The sequence below is a fragment of the Falco cherrug genome, chromosome 7, assembly GCF_023634085.1.
Source record: "Falco cherrug isolate bFalChe1 chromosome 7, bFalChe1.pri, whole genome shotgun sequence".
Classification (NCBI taxonomy): domain Eukaryota; kingdom Metazoa; phylum Chordata; class Aves; order Falconiformes; family Falconidae; genus Falco; species Falco cherrug.
Genome location: NC_073703.1, coordinates 3250496 through 3265091, shown reverse-complemented (window position 1 = coordinate 3265091; position 14596 = coordinate 3250496). Strand labels below are relative to the sequence as shown.

Here is a 14596-nt window from a genome sequence, read left to right as displayed (position 1 = left end):
CGGCTGGCGCTGCGGCCGGGGGGGCCGTGCCGGTGTGGCGAAGACCGGGGCGGGGGACAGGGACAGGGACGGGACACGCGACACCCGGCGCGTGCGCAGTGGCGCTCAGGCGCCGCCAGTGGCCGCGCGGGGCGGCTCTCGCGCGAGGTCACGTGCTCGCTGTCAAACACGGGGCGCCGTTACCTGCGTCAGGGCGGGGCCAGGGTCGCTCGTTGATTGGTTAGAAGCGGCAACCGTTCCTCGCTGCTATTGGCTGGCGGCCGGCTTGGGGCGGGGCCGCGCTGTAGAGCGGCGGTTGAGCAGCGGCAGTTGGCGGCCGGGGCGTTGGAGCGGTTGGTTTGAATCGGCGGGGCCAGCGGCGGGCGCGGAGAGTGTCGCCGCCATGAGGAAGAGGTACGGGGCAGCGGCGGGGATGGGACGGGACCCGGGCACCGGGTTGGTTTGGGGCGGGAGGACGGACCCGGGGTGGCGGGGGGGAACCTCAGCGCCAGGGGTGGGCGGCGATGGCGGGGGGGGACCCGGGCGCCCGGGCGGCGATGGCGGGGGGGACCCTTAGCGCCAGTGGTGGGTGGCGAAGGCGCCGGGGGGACCCGGGCGCCAGTGGTGGGCGGCGATGGTGGGGTGGACAACCGGGCGCCGGAGGGACCCGGGCGCCAGTGGTGGGCGGCGATGGCGGGGGGGGACGGGGCGGGGGGGGACGCCGGCGCGGCGATGGCGGGGGGGGGGGGGGGGGACGACGGGACGACGGCCGGGGCGGCGATGGCGGGGGGGGGGGGCGGGGACGGGACGACGGCCGGGGCGGCGATGGCGGGGGGGGGGGGCGGGGACGGGACGGACGGCCGGGGCGGCGATGGCGATGGCGGGGGGGGGGACGACGGCCGGGGCGGCGATGGCGGGGGGGGGGGGACCGGGCGCCGGGGCGGGGGCGGTGGGCCCGAACCCCTCCCGGCGGCTGACGGCCGGTGGCCCCATTGCCCTCAGTGAGGTGCTGGCGGCCGAGGCCGTGTCGTGCCTGAACCGGGCTATGGCGGCTCTGCGGGCTATCTGGGAGGAGATCGGCATCCCCGAGGAGCAGCGCCTGGAGCGTACCGATGTCGTTAAGAAGCACATCAAGGTGAGAGGCGGGGCCCCCCCGGTGGTCAGGTGGGGGGGAGGAGGATGCGTTCATCGTGAGCCCCCGGGAAGCACTCTGCCGAGGTCCCTGGGACAGATGGGCCAGGTCCGGCGGGAGCCCCCTGTATGGGCTGGGAGAGCCCCGGGTATCCCTGTGCCACCCTTGCCCCGTGCAGCCCCATCCTGCGGGGCACCCCGCGCTGCCTGCCCCATGCCCTTGCCAGACTCCTCCTGCGGTCCCCGCTTGCTTTCTGTCCCTGCAACCTGCTCTAACCACACCCGTGCCACAGGACCTCCTAGACATGATGGTGGCAGAGGAGGAGAACCTGAAGGAGCGGCTCTTGAAGAGCATCGCCATGTGTCGGAGGGAGCTTGACGCCCTCTGCAAGGAGCTCCAGCTGGAGCCCATCCAGGTGAAGTAGTGCTTTTCACTCCTAGAACCCCGCTGGCCACGCTCTGCTGCTGCCTGGCCTCTGCCCTGCTGTCTCAGCGAGGTCAGAGCTCGCAGAGAAAATGCCTGTTTGAAACCACTTTTCCTGATGCCTGGTAGAGCCAAAGGTGCTGTGGCTCCTCGCAGGCTGGGTGCTGGGAGGTGGTTGTGAGGAGCCCAGGTGTCTTGCAGCACCTCATTTTGTTCCTTGCTGCTGTGTTTACACTTTCCTGGGGAACTACTTGCTCAGAAATAGGGCTTGTGTCCCAGGTCTTCATTTGGGAAGCTTAAATATCTAAGTCAGGTCTGTGAGAGTTGTGGCAGAACTGATTTCTGGAATCTTCTAGGTGGAGGAAGGAAGTACCATTCTGCAGATGGAAAAGAATTTGCGCACCCATGTGGAAGTGTTGTTAAAGCAGAAAAGGGACAGGAAGCAGGAGCTGAAAACCTTGCAAGAACAAGATCGAGATTTGTGTGACATTCTCTGCACATCCCTGTTCTGCATTAACAGTGATGCTGTGCCCAGCCTGGAGGACCTGGATCGTTACAGGCGCCACTTGGCCTCCCTGACCGCTGTGAAGGTAAGCGGAGAGGGAGCGAGGACCTCACTGTGGGTGGCATGCAAGGTGCTCGCTGGTTTCTAATGCCACTTATCACTTCCAGGAGCAAAGGCAGGAAGAGTTTGTCAGCAGGAAGCGGCAAATCATCCTCCTGATGGAGGAGCTGGACCACACTCCAGACACAAGCTTTGAGCGGGATGTGGTGACCGAGGACGAGGAAGCCTTCTGTTTGTCTGAGGACAACATTGCTGCCCTCCAGAATCTGCTGCAGCAGGTATGTTGGCGCACTGAGGCAGTGCTGCATGGCAGCTGATGGCATGGTTGGCATCACGATGTAAAGAGTGAGTGCTGGCTTTTCAGCACACCTGTGTGTTTGAACATTGTTTGGGAGCTTTTGCAAGGAGATTTTGGGAACTGAGTGAGTGGCTTCGCTAGGTGCAGTATACCAGATGGTCTGCTCATGCCCTTCGGGGCCAGGCTGCGCTGGTGCTGACCCCGTGCTCTCGCCCCTGTAGCTGGAAGCCCAGCGATCCCTGAATGAAGCTGTGTGCACAGAGCTGCGCTCCAGAATTGTTGCACTCTGGGAAAGGCTGCAGGTTCCTCTGGAGGAGAGAGAGTCTTCTGCGGTGCACGTGGCTGGATCCAGAGCCAAAACTAGGAAAGCTGTAAGGACTGTTCTGTGCTCTTGGAGGGGCTGGGGCTGGGGAGCAGCAGCTCTGTGTTTTCCACTTGTTTGCTCAGCCAGAGTAGAGAAGCCACTTCCAGCAGTCAGGTGTGAGATGAGCAGGCCAAATCCTGCCCTCATGCGTGGAAAAGCTGGGAGTTGGTGCTGGTGACCACCTCATCTTAGGAAGCAGCTTATGCAGAAGATAAATCCTGTTCTGCTCCTCTTCTCATGTTGCCTTCTCTGAGTCTGTGCTCTCATCTTGTTGGCAGTTGCAGTTGGAAGTGGACCATCTGGAGGAGCTGAAGCTGCAGAACATTAGATCTGTGATTCAAGGAATTCGGGCAGAGCTGGCTGACTACTGGGACAAGTGCTTCTACAGTCAGGAGCAGAGGGAAGTCTTCAGCCCCTATTACGACGGTGGGTGCTGGCTCTTCCTGTTCATCGATTCCCCTGTGGGAGCTGTGGGCTGCCTGCTGGCGCATGGAAGTCCCTGTTGCCTCCTGAACATGCTGTTGTATTCTCTCCAGAGGACTATACAGAGACCCTGCTTGATCTCCACGAAGCTGAGGTGGAGAAGATGAAGAGCTACTATGAAACACACAAAGATCTGTTTGAGGCTGTCCAGAAATGGGACGAGAACTGGAAGCTGTTCCTGGAACTGGAGGTATTGTCTGGGCAGGAATGTGCTCTGTCTGGCTGGGTGCTGGGTCACTGGGTAGCGCATGCCTCTGCTCCCGTATTCCAGGGGCTGTTGGGAAAGACCAGGGAGGCACTAGGAAACCACAGTGGGTCAGTGAGGGGATGGGGTGCTGTACCTAGGGCACTGGTATGGTCTGGGGGGGGGTTGCTGCGCAGCAGGGATGGCTTTCTTCAGCACCTCAGTCCCACGGGGGGGTTTGGTGGGCTGGGGGACTGGTTGGTGTGTTTGGCTGTCTCCTGACCTCCCTTCTGTATTAGAAGAAAGCATCTGACCCCAGTCGCTTCACCAACCGTGGGGGGAATCTGCTGAAAGAAGAGAAGCAGCGAGCGAAGCTGCAGAAGACACTTTCCAAGGTAGGTTCAGCCCTGGAGAAGAATCTGTAGTCCCAGATAAGCATGTGTAGTGCTGACTGAGGAGAGAAGGGCAGCACCGAGAGCCGGCGAGGGGTGTCTCTGGGCATGGAGATGCCCATGTTCAGGAGGGCAGTCTCTTGACACTGCCCTTGTGTCTTGATCAGTTGCAGGAGGAGCTGGAGAGCAGGGTCCAGGCCTGGGAGCAGGAGCATGAGGGGACTTTCCTGGTGAAGGGGCAGCGGTTCTTGGAGTATGTGATGGAGCAGTGGCAGCTGTACCACCTGGAGAAAGAGAAGGAGAAACAGGAGAGGGTGAGTGTGAAACTGAGCGTGCTGCCTCTTGGCCTGAAGGAGCCTCAGCTGCATTGAATACCAGCGTGTCTGTGTCCCCTGCCTGTACAAGCTGGAAAACTGCTCCAGCTGCTGCCCGGGGCTCTGTCTTCTCATTCTCTGCCTGGAAGTGGCTCTGCATGCAGTCACCTCTCTTTGATGGTGTGTCTGGTGTCCATTGCTTTTGGTGTCTGTGTGCATTGACCCCCTTTCTCGGCCCCAGCTGTGCCACAACTGCAGCTTGGCTCTGGATGCCTGCTATTCTGTTGAAATAGCTGCTGCTTGGCTGTGCCAGACTGTCCGCAGGGCATTGCCCGCTGCCAGAAGCCTGCCCTTCCCCTGGTGCTCCACAGCTCTGCACCAGTTAGTAAGTGCAGATCTCTCCCACAGCACCTGAAGAAAAGCCGCCAGATTGAGACCGAGATGATGTATGGCAGCACCCCACGAACACCTGTCAAGCGGCAAGTGCTTGGCCCCCACACGCCTGGCAAAGTAAGGAAGGTAAACGGTCTGTGTGAAGCAGCGTAGCTGTGGTGGGAGCAGAGCGCTGTCACTGGGCTAGAGCCCTGCCCTGTCTTAGGCTGGCTGGGGTCCCGCATGGAGCTGGGGGGAGGGTTTGGGGTGTAGGGGAGGCAGGGAAAGGGCCAAGGCCGTGGGCACCTCTGTTCTCCCTGGGGACCAGTGGGCCTGTTGCCCTGTGATGCGCTGGAGGCAGGAAGCTCTGTGCAGCCGGGAATTCCACCTCAGTTTCCCCAGCGCAGTGCACCCGGTGGCTTCCCCCCGTGTGACATGTGCTCTGCTTTTCCCCTCAGCTCAACAGCACCTTCCACTCCAGGGCCACACCCAACAGTACCATCCGTTTAGCTTTTGGAGGAGCCGTCTACCACTCGCCAACATCACGGTTGCCACCTTCTGGAGGGAAGGTAAGGAACTTTCCAGGGAGTCCCTGCCTGGCAGGGTGGGCTGGGCAGGAGAGGGGTGAGCTCGACTGCTGTCCTGCTGTGTCTCACTGACTCCCCTGACAAGCTCCTGGGGTACAAAAGCACCTCTTTGTCTGTAGCCCACTGCACTGGGCTGCTGCGGTCCTGGCAGGATGTTTCTGGGACCTGAGGGAGGAGGAGGGTAGGAGCAGCGTTCAGGGAAGTCTTCCTCTAGCCCAGATTTCTAGTGTACCTCTGTGCTGAGCCTGCAGCTTGGGGGGTCCTTCAAATGTGGGTGTAGTGCTGTATTTTTCTGGGATCAGAACAGGGTCCTAGACCCTGGAGGGCTCCTGGAGTGTAAAACTATTCTGGCACTGCAGAGCAACATTGAAGCTAGCTCAGCTCTCTTAGCTCTACTTGATTTTTGTGTCCCATCTAACTGTCACTTCTTCCTGTAGACTGGCCAGGCTCGGACCCCCAGCCGCATGCTTGTGAAGCCTTCCCGTCCTGGACGCAGGGAGCAGAACAAGGAGAACATGTCCCACCTGAATGGAACCACCCTCAGCGGTGGGTGCACCCCTACAGCCCCTGCCCAGCGTAACCAGAGCGTTAATTCTGTTGCCAGCAGCTATTCTGAATTTGCGGTAATTCACCTCTTTTAACCCACCTCTCCTCACTGGGCAGCACTGAGGGTGTGCTCCCTCATCCTAGAGCACCTGGTGTCCCCGCGCAGGATGGCTGTTCCTGCCAGTGCCTGCCAGTTCTACGCAGAGGACTTAACATTGAGGTTTGGTGGCTGAGGCTGACTACTGCTCATGTCACATAAAGGCCCTGAGCAGCCCAATGGGGAATAGACAAACACAAGAAAAACACTGATGCTGGGGGGGACACCTCCCAGCCCCATGCAGGGGCAAAGCCCTATATAGCACAGCCCCCCTGGAAAACAGCCCTGTGCAATGATGCAGCCGCTCTCATAAGGTGGGTATGTCTCCAGCTGCTTGGGCAAAGTCTCCCCCCTGAGGTCCGAGTCCCTCGATGCTGTGCCTTCTGGGGGTGGTGGCTCCCCAGCCTCTCCCAGGGCTGCAGCGTGGTGGCCTGGGCGGCTGGCAGCACACAGCTCAGGTGCTGCCCTAACTCGGTCAGTGGGAGGTGGGAGGGAGGGTCTCCTGACGCCCTGGCAGGGGCAAGCCTTTTCCTCCTGCCTGCACAGACTCATCTGTCAAATGCTTGCGTGGGACCCTGCTCGCTGTCCCCCCATGCGCTGAGCCTGCACAGGGACCCTAGCAGTTGTCCCACCTTTTCTCTCTGTGGTGTGCTGGGTGAGCAAGGCTGGGAAGCTGCCCTGGCTGCTGAAGAAGGTGCCCTACTGATGGACGGGGCTTTGCTGTCTGGGGGTCCTGCAGCAGCCTCTGCCCTTCCACGAGGATGGGCTGAGCCCAAGCTTTAGCATCTTCTGACACCAGAAAGCCAGGCGCCTTTCTTCCCTGTGGCAGCTAAGCTGGTGTGCCGTGCCCCTGGGGGTGTGCCGAGGGTTTCCCTGCAGCCAGGCTGTGGTCCCGGGCTTGGCACAGGGTGCTGGCTTGGCACGGAGGTGGATTCCTGCTCGGCGTTCCCTTCCTCCAGCAGCTGGGCATGGCTGTCCCTGCCCTGCTCCCCCCCGGCTGAGGGGCAGCCTGTGCCGGAGGGAGCCGTGCTGTTCCTGGCCCGCAGCTCTTTGGGCTACAGGTTCCTCCTGCTTCCTGGAGGCTGAGGGCTCGGAGTTCTTTCTCAGCTGCTGGCTGCCAATGCTTTCCTGCCCTCTTCTGAAGCAAGAGCTGGGTGGGGAACCCCAAACAAGCAGGAGCAGCCTGGCCTGGAGCCACCCCTGCTTTCTCACAAAGCCATGAAGCAACAGCTCTGTCCCTGCCGCACGCTCCCTCCACTCATCCCCATCTCCTGCTTCTTGTCTCCACAGCGCGAACTTTCAAAGGCTTCAAAGTGTGACAGCAGCTCCCGCGTTCTGAACTCCACCACTGCCTTCTCCTGAGATGCTGTCTGCGGCGCTCCAGCTTCTCCTAGCTGTAGTGAGTTGCTGCTGAGGCCGAGTGTTACACAGCTCCCCCCGCAACCAGCCAGCCGGGCTCTTTGTGGGGCAGGGCAAGGGGGGTTCCTGATTGCTGGGGTAGGGTGTGAAAGGGGACTTCTTAAAAACTTGTTTTTAAAAAATTGTAATTAAAGATTTAAGTATGTTGTATTAGAGTAGCATAGCAGTGGGTGCTGGCTCCTGCCCCCGGGGGAAGCCATTGGTGCTTGGACGCGGGGCCTCTGCCTTGCTGAGCATGCTCGGGGACAGACAGGACCCATTTCATTTCACAGAGCTGGCCTCAGTGCCTTTCCTTGCAGGCTTTTTTTCCCCTGCATATTTCCGTAGCATCTTCCTTTCTCAACATCACAGCAGGCTTGTTTTACCTGGCATTCCCTTAGCAGGCTTTGTTTGGCCCCAGAGCACTGGCCTCGCCCCTGCTGGGGGGGCAGCAGCAGGGCACCTGGGGCGAGGCAAGCCTGACGGGGAGTATGGCCTGTACCCTGTGGAGGGGCAGAGCCTGCAGCAGGGAGTGCCAAAGCAAGCAGTGCTACCAAGGAAGCAAGCTACAGTGAGACAAGATCTTCTTCCCTGCCATCGGGAAGGGGGGGCAGCTTCTCCTACCCCCAGGACCTGCTCTGTGCCGTCCACCGCTGCCCTCCCTCACCCTTCGCCCTGGCAGAGGTCAGCGAGCCCAGTGCATTGGCGGTACAACACAGCCCTGGGCACTGTTTAGGGGGGCCTGTTTGCACCTTTGTTAAAGAAGCTCTGTATATATGTTATTTGTCCCTGGTCATGGCTAATTTGCACCTTGTTATCACTACACTCCCCCCCACTTGCTGTTATGCTACCAGTTCGTTCCCCTTGTTCTGTAATCTGTTCTGTATATATGTTAATGGAAATAATACTTTTATGTGTATATAGCTGCTGCTGTTTGTGTGTCTGTGGGGTGACCAAAGGTGCCCCCGGGGAGGAGGGCTGGGCACAGCTTTAAGCTGGGGCTGGCTCCAGGGGGGCTGGAGGAAGCTGGGAACATCCTTTGTACGCAACACAAAGTACCACCACAGCCATTATGGAAAAATAGATACAATAAATATGTTCAGCCTTTTGTTTAGTTGCCTTGAGCACTCGTGCCATTGCAGCCTGGACTCTGGCATGTGAATTCAGTTCACCATGGGCTAAACCTGGCCCGATCCAGGTGTGGGGGGCTGCCTGCCTCAGCTCTGAGGGTCCTGGCAGGAGTGGAGCTTGCCTCTGTCTTCCTCACTGCGGGCAGCTGTAGTGGTGGGGGGGGTGGGCTTCAGGGCCCTCACGGCTCCGGCTCCAGCACACAGACGTAGGTGGTCCAGAGCCCACACACCACCTCCTCTGCCTGCAGCCCCTCGGCCACCAGGTGCTCGACGCGGCGTGGCTGGTCAGAGCTGGCATTGTCCCTGTGTCCCAGCTGCCCATATTTACCTGCAGACACCACAGGCGTGCCATGATGTGAGGGAAGGAAGGTGAGAGCACCCCATAACAAACAGCTCCAGCCAGGAACCCATGAAAGTGTTCTGCTATGGAGCCTCACAGTGATAAAATACAAGTAAATATAAAGATACTTGTATATATAAATAATACAATGTGTGTATATATATGTGCATTATAGATATAAAAATGTATAAATAATATATATAATATAAAGTAAATATAAAGATAAAATACAAGTAAAAGAGGCCAACAGTAAGGAAGCTGAAAACAAAAGCTGGCCCTGGGGAGGTGCTGTGCTGTCCCAGAGCAAAGGCATCACTTACCCCAGCCCCAGGTGTACAGCTCGCCGCCTCCTGCAAAGGGGACAGCACCCATCAGCCAGCGCCCACACTGCAGCACGGGGGGCCGCTGGCCCCCACCAGCCACCCCCACCCCGCTCCCAGGCAGCAACCTGCTTCCAGTGCTGCCTGCCACCCCGAGCCAGGAACTCACGTGTGATAACAGCCGTGTGCCGGGACCCGCAGCTGACCTTGCTGACCTCCAGGTCCTGCGGCAGATCCAGCAAGGCTGGGAACGCCTGGATGGAAATGAACGCGGTGCCCTCAGCAGCTGGCTGCTCCTGGCGGGGCGGCAGCTCAGCATTCCCTGGGGAAGAGCCAACTCTCAGTTCCCAGGAGCGACCAGGCCCCACCAGCATCATCTGCAGGCTTGAACCACACCAAACTGCCTGTGGCCCTGCAGGACCTGGCAGCACCCACCACCAGCAGCACCCTCACCTGCACCCGCGTCCTCATCCTGTGCCTGCTCTTCAGCCAGCCCTTTGGAGGGCAGAGCTAGCTGGCCCGACTCATTCCAGCCCCACATGTACAGGTCTCCTGCCTCTGTGTGTGGGAAGTGCAGCAGGGGTGGCCCCAGAGCAAAGCTCAGCGGCAGCAGCTGGCTGCTCCAGGGTCACCGGCACCCAGTGCACATGGCACAGCACCGTGCACCAGGCTCCCTGGGACCAGGTCCAGCCAGGGCTGTACGCTGCCACCAGCCACCCTGACCACCCGACACAGCCCCCTCACCGCTAACGCTGGCCGAATGCCACCCGCCGGCTGCCACAGTCTGCATCGGCACGCCGGCCAACGCCTCCACCAGCCGCGGCTCCTTCACCGACTCCAGGGTCCCGTGGCCAAGCTGCCCATGCCTGTGGGGAGACACAGACAGACAGACAGACACCTCTCATACCCCACTGCCCTCCAGCCCTTGCACCTCTCTGCCCCACCATGAGCCCACAGTCCTGACTGAACCCCTTCCTGCCTGCTGCTGCCCCTGCCCCCAACCCAGCCCCCGGACCCCCAGGACCCCCCTCTGCTGGGCCCCAATGGGGAGGCAGGAGGGTGCCCCTGTGCCCAGCCACGTGGGAGGCCGGTGGGTGCTCGCTGCGCCGGTGCCTGGCGGGCTGGGCAGGCAGGCTGTGGCATGCAAGGCTGTAATTCAAGCAGCAGCTGCACAACAGCCATGAGACAAGAGTCTGGGTTGTCGTGCAACAGTGCGGCAAATGACACAGCTCTGAACTGAGGAACATGTTTACGAGTTAGTCCATTGATCATCTAACCGGTCGCTGAGCTCGTCTGGCCCATGCTGAGCCAGGAATTAACAGTGCGGTCAGCAATCAGTGCAGCCCCACGCCTACAAGTGAAAGCAGGGGGATCCCACGAGGGGACAAGTTTGGGCTCATCCCAGAGGGTGGCACCAGCTGGACCCACATGCTGAGGTCTGCAAAATCCTCCCTGCCTGGGCGAGCTGTGCCTCCACGGGTGCTGACAGCAGCGCTGAGCACCAATGGCTCCAGTGCAGGGGGGGCCAGGCAGTGCCAGCCCCAGCCTGGGAGAAGGCGAAGGTGACGAGGTACACACAGTGCCTGGGTTCAGGCAGCCAACCCTGAGCTGCTGAAGGAATAACCACAACTGAGGGAAAGAGCTCACACCAGAAATAGGGAAAAGCCGAGCGCCGGTGAGAGGGCGAAGCCCAGCACAGGGCATCCCATGCACAGGGCCAAGACTGACAGCCCAGTTACGCCTGTGGTGAGCAAGCGGGATATAAAGCACCAGTGGCTTTAATTGTGAAAGCTGTTGCAAAAGCAGGAGTTACAAAGGGCTATAAAAGTAAAATAAACAGCTCAGGCGCATGTAGCAGGTAACTAGTGTTGCATCCCGGGGATCATCAAAGTGTCAGAACAGAATGCCAAAAACTGTGCTGAGGCAATGATGTTGGAAAGATGTTTCGTTTTTCTTCATGGGGGTATCAGCAGAAGACCAGGGCAAAGAGATGCACCCAGCGAGGCTGAGAGCAGGGCTGGGCCCCAAGCACAGCCACAGGCACGAGCAGCAGCTCCGACAGCCCACAGGCAGGGTTCGCAGCAGCCGGAAAGGGGCTCCCAAGCAAGTGAAGGTGACCACAGCCTGCAGTAAGAAAGGGGCTACAAAGGCTCGAGTGGAGCCACCACCTAGCTGTTATACAGCAGAGCGGCAACACTGCAGGACATGGCACAAGGACACGTTAGAGGATTCTCAGCCTTGTTAAACAACCAAAGCTTAACCACGGCATTTAGTTTTTCCAAAACAGTTAATCCTAAAATACACATTGACAAGTGCAGAAACCTTTCCTCCAAAGGGAAAGCAAAGGATAAGATAACGTGGTATCTGCAAATGCAACAACTGCTGATTTAAACTGAGTTTTACATTGGCTATGAGAGCCACCAGCCAACAGAGAATGGGGAACAAGGCACTCCTGAGCCGATCAGAAACATCAAGGGAGGGTGATGGGCCAGGTCACACAGCTCTGCTGACTACGACCGACAGCCTTTGGTGGTTTAAGACGAACACTGATCCCTTCCACCCTACGGGTATTAACAACTAACGGTTACTGCCGTCAGGACTGATCGCACACCAGCACCCTGACCCAGTGCCAGTGTGTGTCTGTGGCACTGGGGATGTACAGCTGCAACCCAATGGATTTATGGGGCTCAGCAAGACCCAGCGATGCCTCAGCTACACCCAGTAACAAGCCCTAGAGCAACGGAGCTTTAACGGCCTATGGCTCCCAGCAGATCTTCGCGGCGCTGAGATCCAGAGGCTGCACCGCTGCATGCCGTGGCCCTGGCAGGGGTTTACCCCCCTGTGCCGGACCCGATGGCTGGATGGGGCAGGAACCCAGAGCAGTCATAGATGAGGGGCTGCAACGCCGTGTACAAGCGCCGCAGATGGCAGCACAGGTAGGAACTGGCACCTTGTGTTAACCACACCTCAGCCTTGGGGCAAAGGGAGAAGCAGGAATCCCTCGCCCGGCCAGGCAGTAGGAATCACAAGATCCAAGGGAGGGACGGAGGGACGGCCCGGAGCTGTGCCCTCAGTCATCGTCTGGGAAAGCATTACTGGCTGTGTGGCAGCCGGGCAGGATGTGCAAAAACACCTCTAAGAGATTAAACTGAGCGATGCCTCTGGCTGTTCACTGCACCCAAGTACAACTGCTGGCAAGCTGAACAGGGAAAGGAGAAGGCGCTGTAACTCAACAGCGCTGTATGTAATGACTTAAGAGTTATTAATTGCAGCTCAATAATTATGTGCAACACCATGAATAACAACAGTATCATGAAGTAATGAGTGGTGTGTTTATTAGTCAATTAGTTTACTGATCATGTACTCACTTCATTAGATTATTTTACTGTGTTGACTAATCCATCATCACTACGGAAACCTGAACCAGTTTGCATCAAGCCTGCAAGCTAATGGGGGGCTCAGACCCTGAGGGGACCCCCACCCTGACATCCTCTCACCTGCATCCTGCGCAGTCCCTCCTGTATCCCCCACGTCCTCCCCAGCCTCCCTGTTGCATCCCCCAATATTCCCTCTGCATCCCCCCAGCACACCTGGCGTCCATCCCTGCATCACCTGCCTTCCATGCCCCTCCCCCCGCCCCATATCCTTAATCCCACACCGACCTGCCACAGCCCTCCGGCCTTCCATCCTAGCCGCCCGGGAACCCACTGCTGTCCCACCCATGGCCCCTACCCCCACCCACGGCCCCGTACCTTCCCCTCACAGCCTTGCACCACCACCTATGGCCTCACACCTCCCCTCCACAGCCCCACAGCCTTGTACCCCCTCCCACGGCCCCACACCTTCCTCCACATCCCCATAACACCCCCATAGCCTCCCCCCCCCCCCCCACCATGGCCTTGCAGCCCCCCCCCATGTTCCCATACCTCCCCTCTATGGCCCTGTAACACCCCCATGGCCTCATTCCCCCTTCCCCAGCCCTGTGCTCCCCTCTATGGCCTCATACCCCCCTCCCCAGCACCATGGCCCCCTCCACGGTCCCACACTCCCCTCCCCAGCCCCGTAACATCCCCACACCCCCCTCCCCAGCCCCGTGACCCCCCCCCCGCGCTCACCTGCCCCCACCCCAGGCGTAGGCCTCCCCGGCGGCGCCCAGCACCAGGACGTGCTCGTGGCCCAGCGCCAGCCGGCGGGCCCGCAGCGCACCGGGCAGCGCGGTGAAGAAGGGCGGCCGCGGCGTGGCGAAGCCGCCGGGCAGCAGCGGCAGCGGCGGGGGGCAGCGGGGCTCCGGGGGCAGCGCCCGGCTCCAGGCGGGTGCGCCCTCCCCCGCGCCCCGCAGCGCCGCCGCCCGCGGCCAGGCCTGGGCCGCCGCCGGGCCCCGCAGCACCACGTGCGTCTCCGAGGGCAGCGCCTCGGCCCAGCCCGGCAGCGGCCGCCGCAGCCCCGCGCTCCGCACCTCCAGCCCCGCGCCTGCCGCACCGGGCCGTCAGCGGGGCGCCGCACCGGGGGCACCGGCGCGGGGAGGGGGGGGGGGTGGGTGGGTGGGTGGGACACGGACGGGGGCACCCCGGGGGGACCGGCGCGGGGGGGGACGGACAACCCCGGGGGGACCGGCGCGGGGCGGCGGACGAGACGAGCAGACATCCCGGGGGATAACGGAGCGTCCCGGAGGGACGGGGATATCCCGGGGGGAGCGGCGCAGGGAGGGGGACAGGGACAGCCCGGGGGGCAACGGAGCACCCCGGGGAGACCGGCACGGGGACAGCCCGCGGTGGGGAACGCCAGCATCCCGGGGGGACCCGCGCTGGGAGGGGGATGGCGCATCCCTGAGGGGACGGGGACATTCTGGGGGGACCGGTGCAGGGACGAGGGACATCCCGGGGGCCAATGGAGCGGGGAGGGACACTGGGACATCCGGAGGGGAATGGAGCATCTCGGGGGAGCGGCACCGCCGGGGGAAGAGGAGGACTCCGTCCCCGGGACATCCCGGCGGGACCAGCACTGCGGGAGCGGGTGACATCCCGAGGGAACCGGCGCCGTGGGGGGCGTGGGGAGGTCCCTCCCGGGGGTCCGGCGTCAGGGGCCGGGGCGAACGGGCTATCGCGGCGCGGCGGGGAAGGGCGGGAGCGGGCACCCGCTGTCCCGGGGCACCGGGGGCAGCACCGGGCGGGCCGGGGGGCGCTCACCGGTCTCCACGACCACGTAGCTCCAGGCGGGCCAGACACGGCGGATCCCCTCGGGGCCCGACTCCAGCCGCCAGGGGCCGGGGCCGGGGCCCGGCTCCCCCACCGCCTCCTCCGGGCTGAAGCCGAAGACGAACCAGGCGCGGCGCGGGGCCGCCATGGCGGGGCGGGGCCGGCGGGAGGGGGCGGGGCCGGCGCCGGTACCGACGGGAGGGGGCGGCGCCGGCGGACGCAGGGACAGAGGCGGGGCCGTGGTCCAAGAGCAGCTTTAGTGCAGTGTCACCGGGCGGGCCCGCCGCCGTACCGGGCCCCGGCGTGCAGGACCCCGGGCCGGCCCTCCCGGTTAAGGCAGACGGTGCAGTGGCAGCGGTGAGCCCCATCCTCCCCCTCACCCCGGGGCAGCGGGCGCAGCCCCCGCGGGCAGCAGGACCCCGGCCGGGCCAGCCATCCCTGAGCAGAGCATCGTGTGCAGGCGGCCCCCAGCCGGGC

General features: G+C 61.7%; 2 protein-coding genes across 6 annotated transcripts; one reads left to right on the top strand and one right to left on the bottom strand.

The window, feature by feature from the left end:
- Positions 1–43: 43 nt before the first annotated feature.
- Positions 44–8057, top strand: PRC1 (protein regulator of cytokinesis 1). Of its 3 annotated transcripts, none has more exons than XM_055715181.1 (14): positions 44–393; positions 982–1114; positions 1404–1526; positions 1891–2124; positions 2207–2377; positions 2619–2768; positions 3040–3187; positions 3298–3434; positions 3728–3823; positions 3988–4134; positions 4543–4644; positions 4965–5075; positions 5531–5716; positions 7027–8057. In XM_055715181.1, exons 1-14 carry the CDS (start codon positions 383–385, stop codon positions 7096–7098), a joined length of 1821 nt encoding a protein of 606 aa, XP_055571156.1. In that variant the 5' UTR covers positions 44–382; the 3' UTR covers positions 7099–8057. The 3 variants fall into 3 exon arrangements, with proteins under 3 accessions (XP_055571156.1, XP_055571157.1, XP_055571155.1); XM_055715182.1 differs by having other exon boundaries at positions 4543–4653; positions 5531–5639; XM_055715180.1 differs by having other exon boundaries at positions 4543–4653.
- A 145-nt stretch (positions 8058–8202) lies between these two features.
- RCCD1 (RCC1 domain containing 1) lies at positions 8203–14487 on the bottom strand. 3 transcript variants are annotated; one of them, XM_055715186.1, is made up of 7 exons: positions 14111–14346; positions 13040–13394; positions 9669–9790; positions 9378–9482; positions 9094–9178; positions 8925–8954; positions 8203–8592 (listed from the first exon to the last, which is right to left on the bottom strand). In XM_055715186.1, exons 1-7 carry the CDS (start codon positions 14265–14267, stop codon positions 8589–8591), a joined length of 858 nt encoding a protein of 285 aa, XP_055571161.1. In that variant the 5' UTR covers positions 14268–14346; the 3' UTR covers positions 8203–8588. The 3 variants fall into 3 exon arrangements, with proteins under 3 accessions (XP_055571161.1, XP_055571159.1, XP_055571160.1); XM_055715184.1 differs by having other exon boundaries at positions 9094–9246; positions 14111–14333; XM_055715185.1 differs by lacking the exon at positions 13040–13394 and having other exon boundaries at positions 9094–9246; positions 14111–14487.
- Positions 14488–14596: the final 109 nt, after the last annotated feature.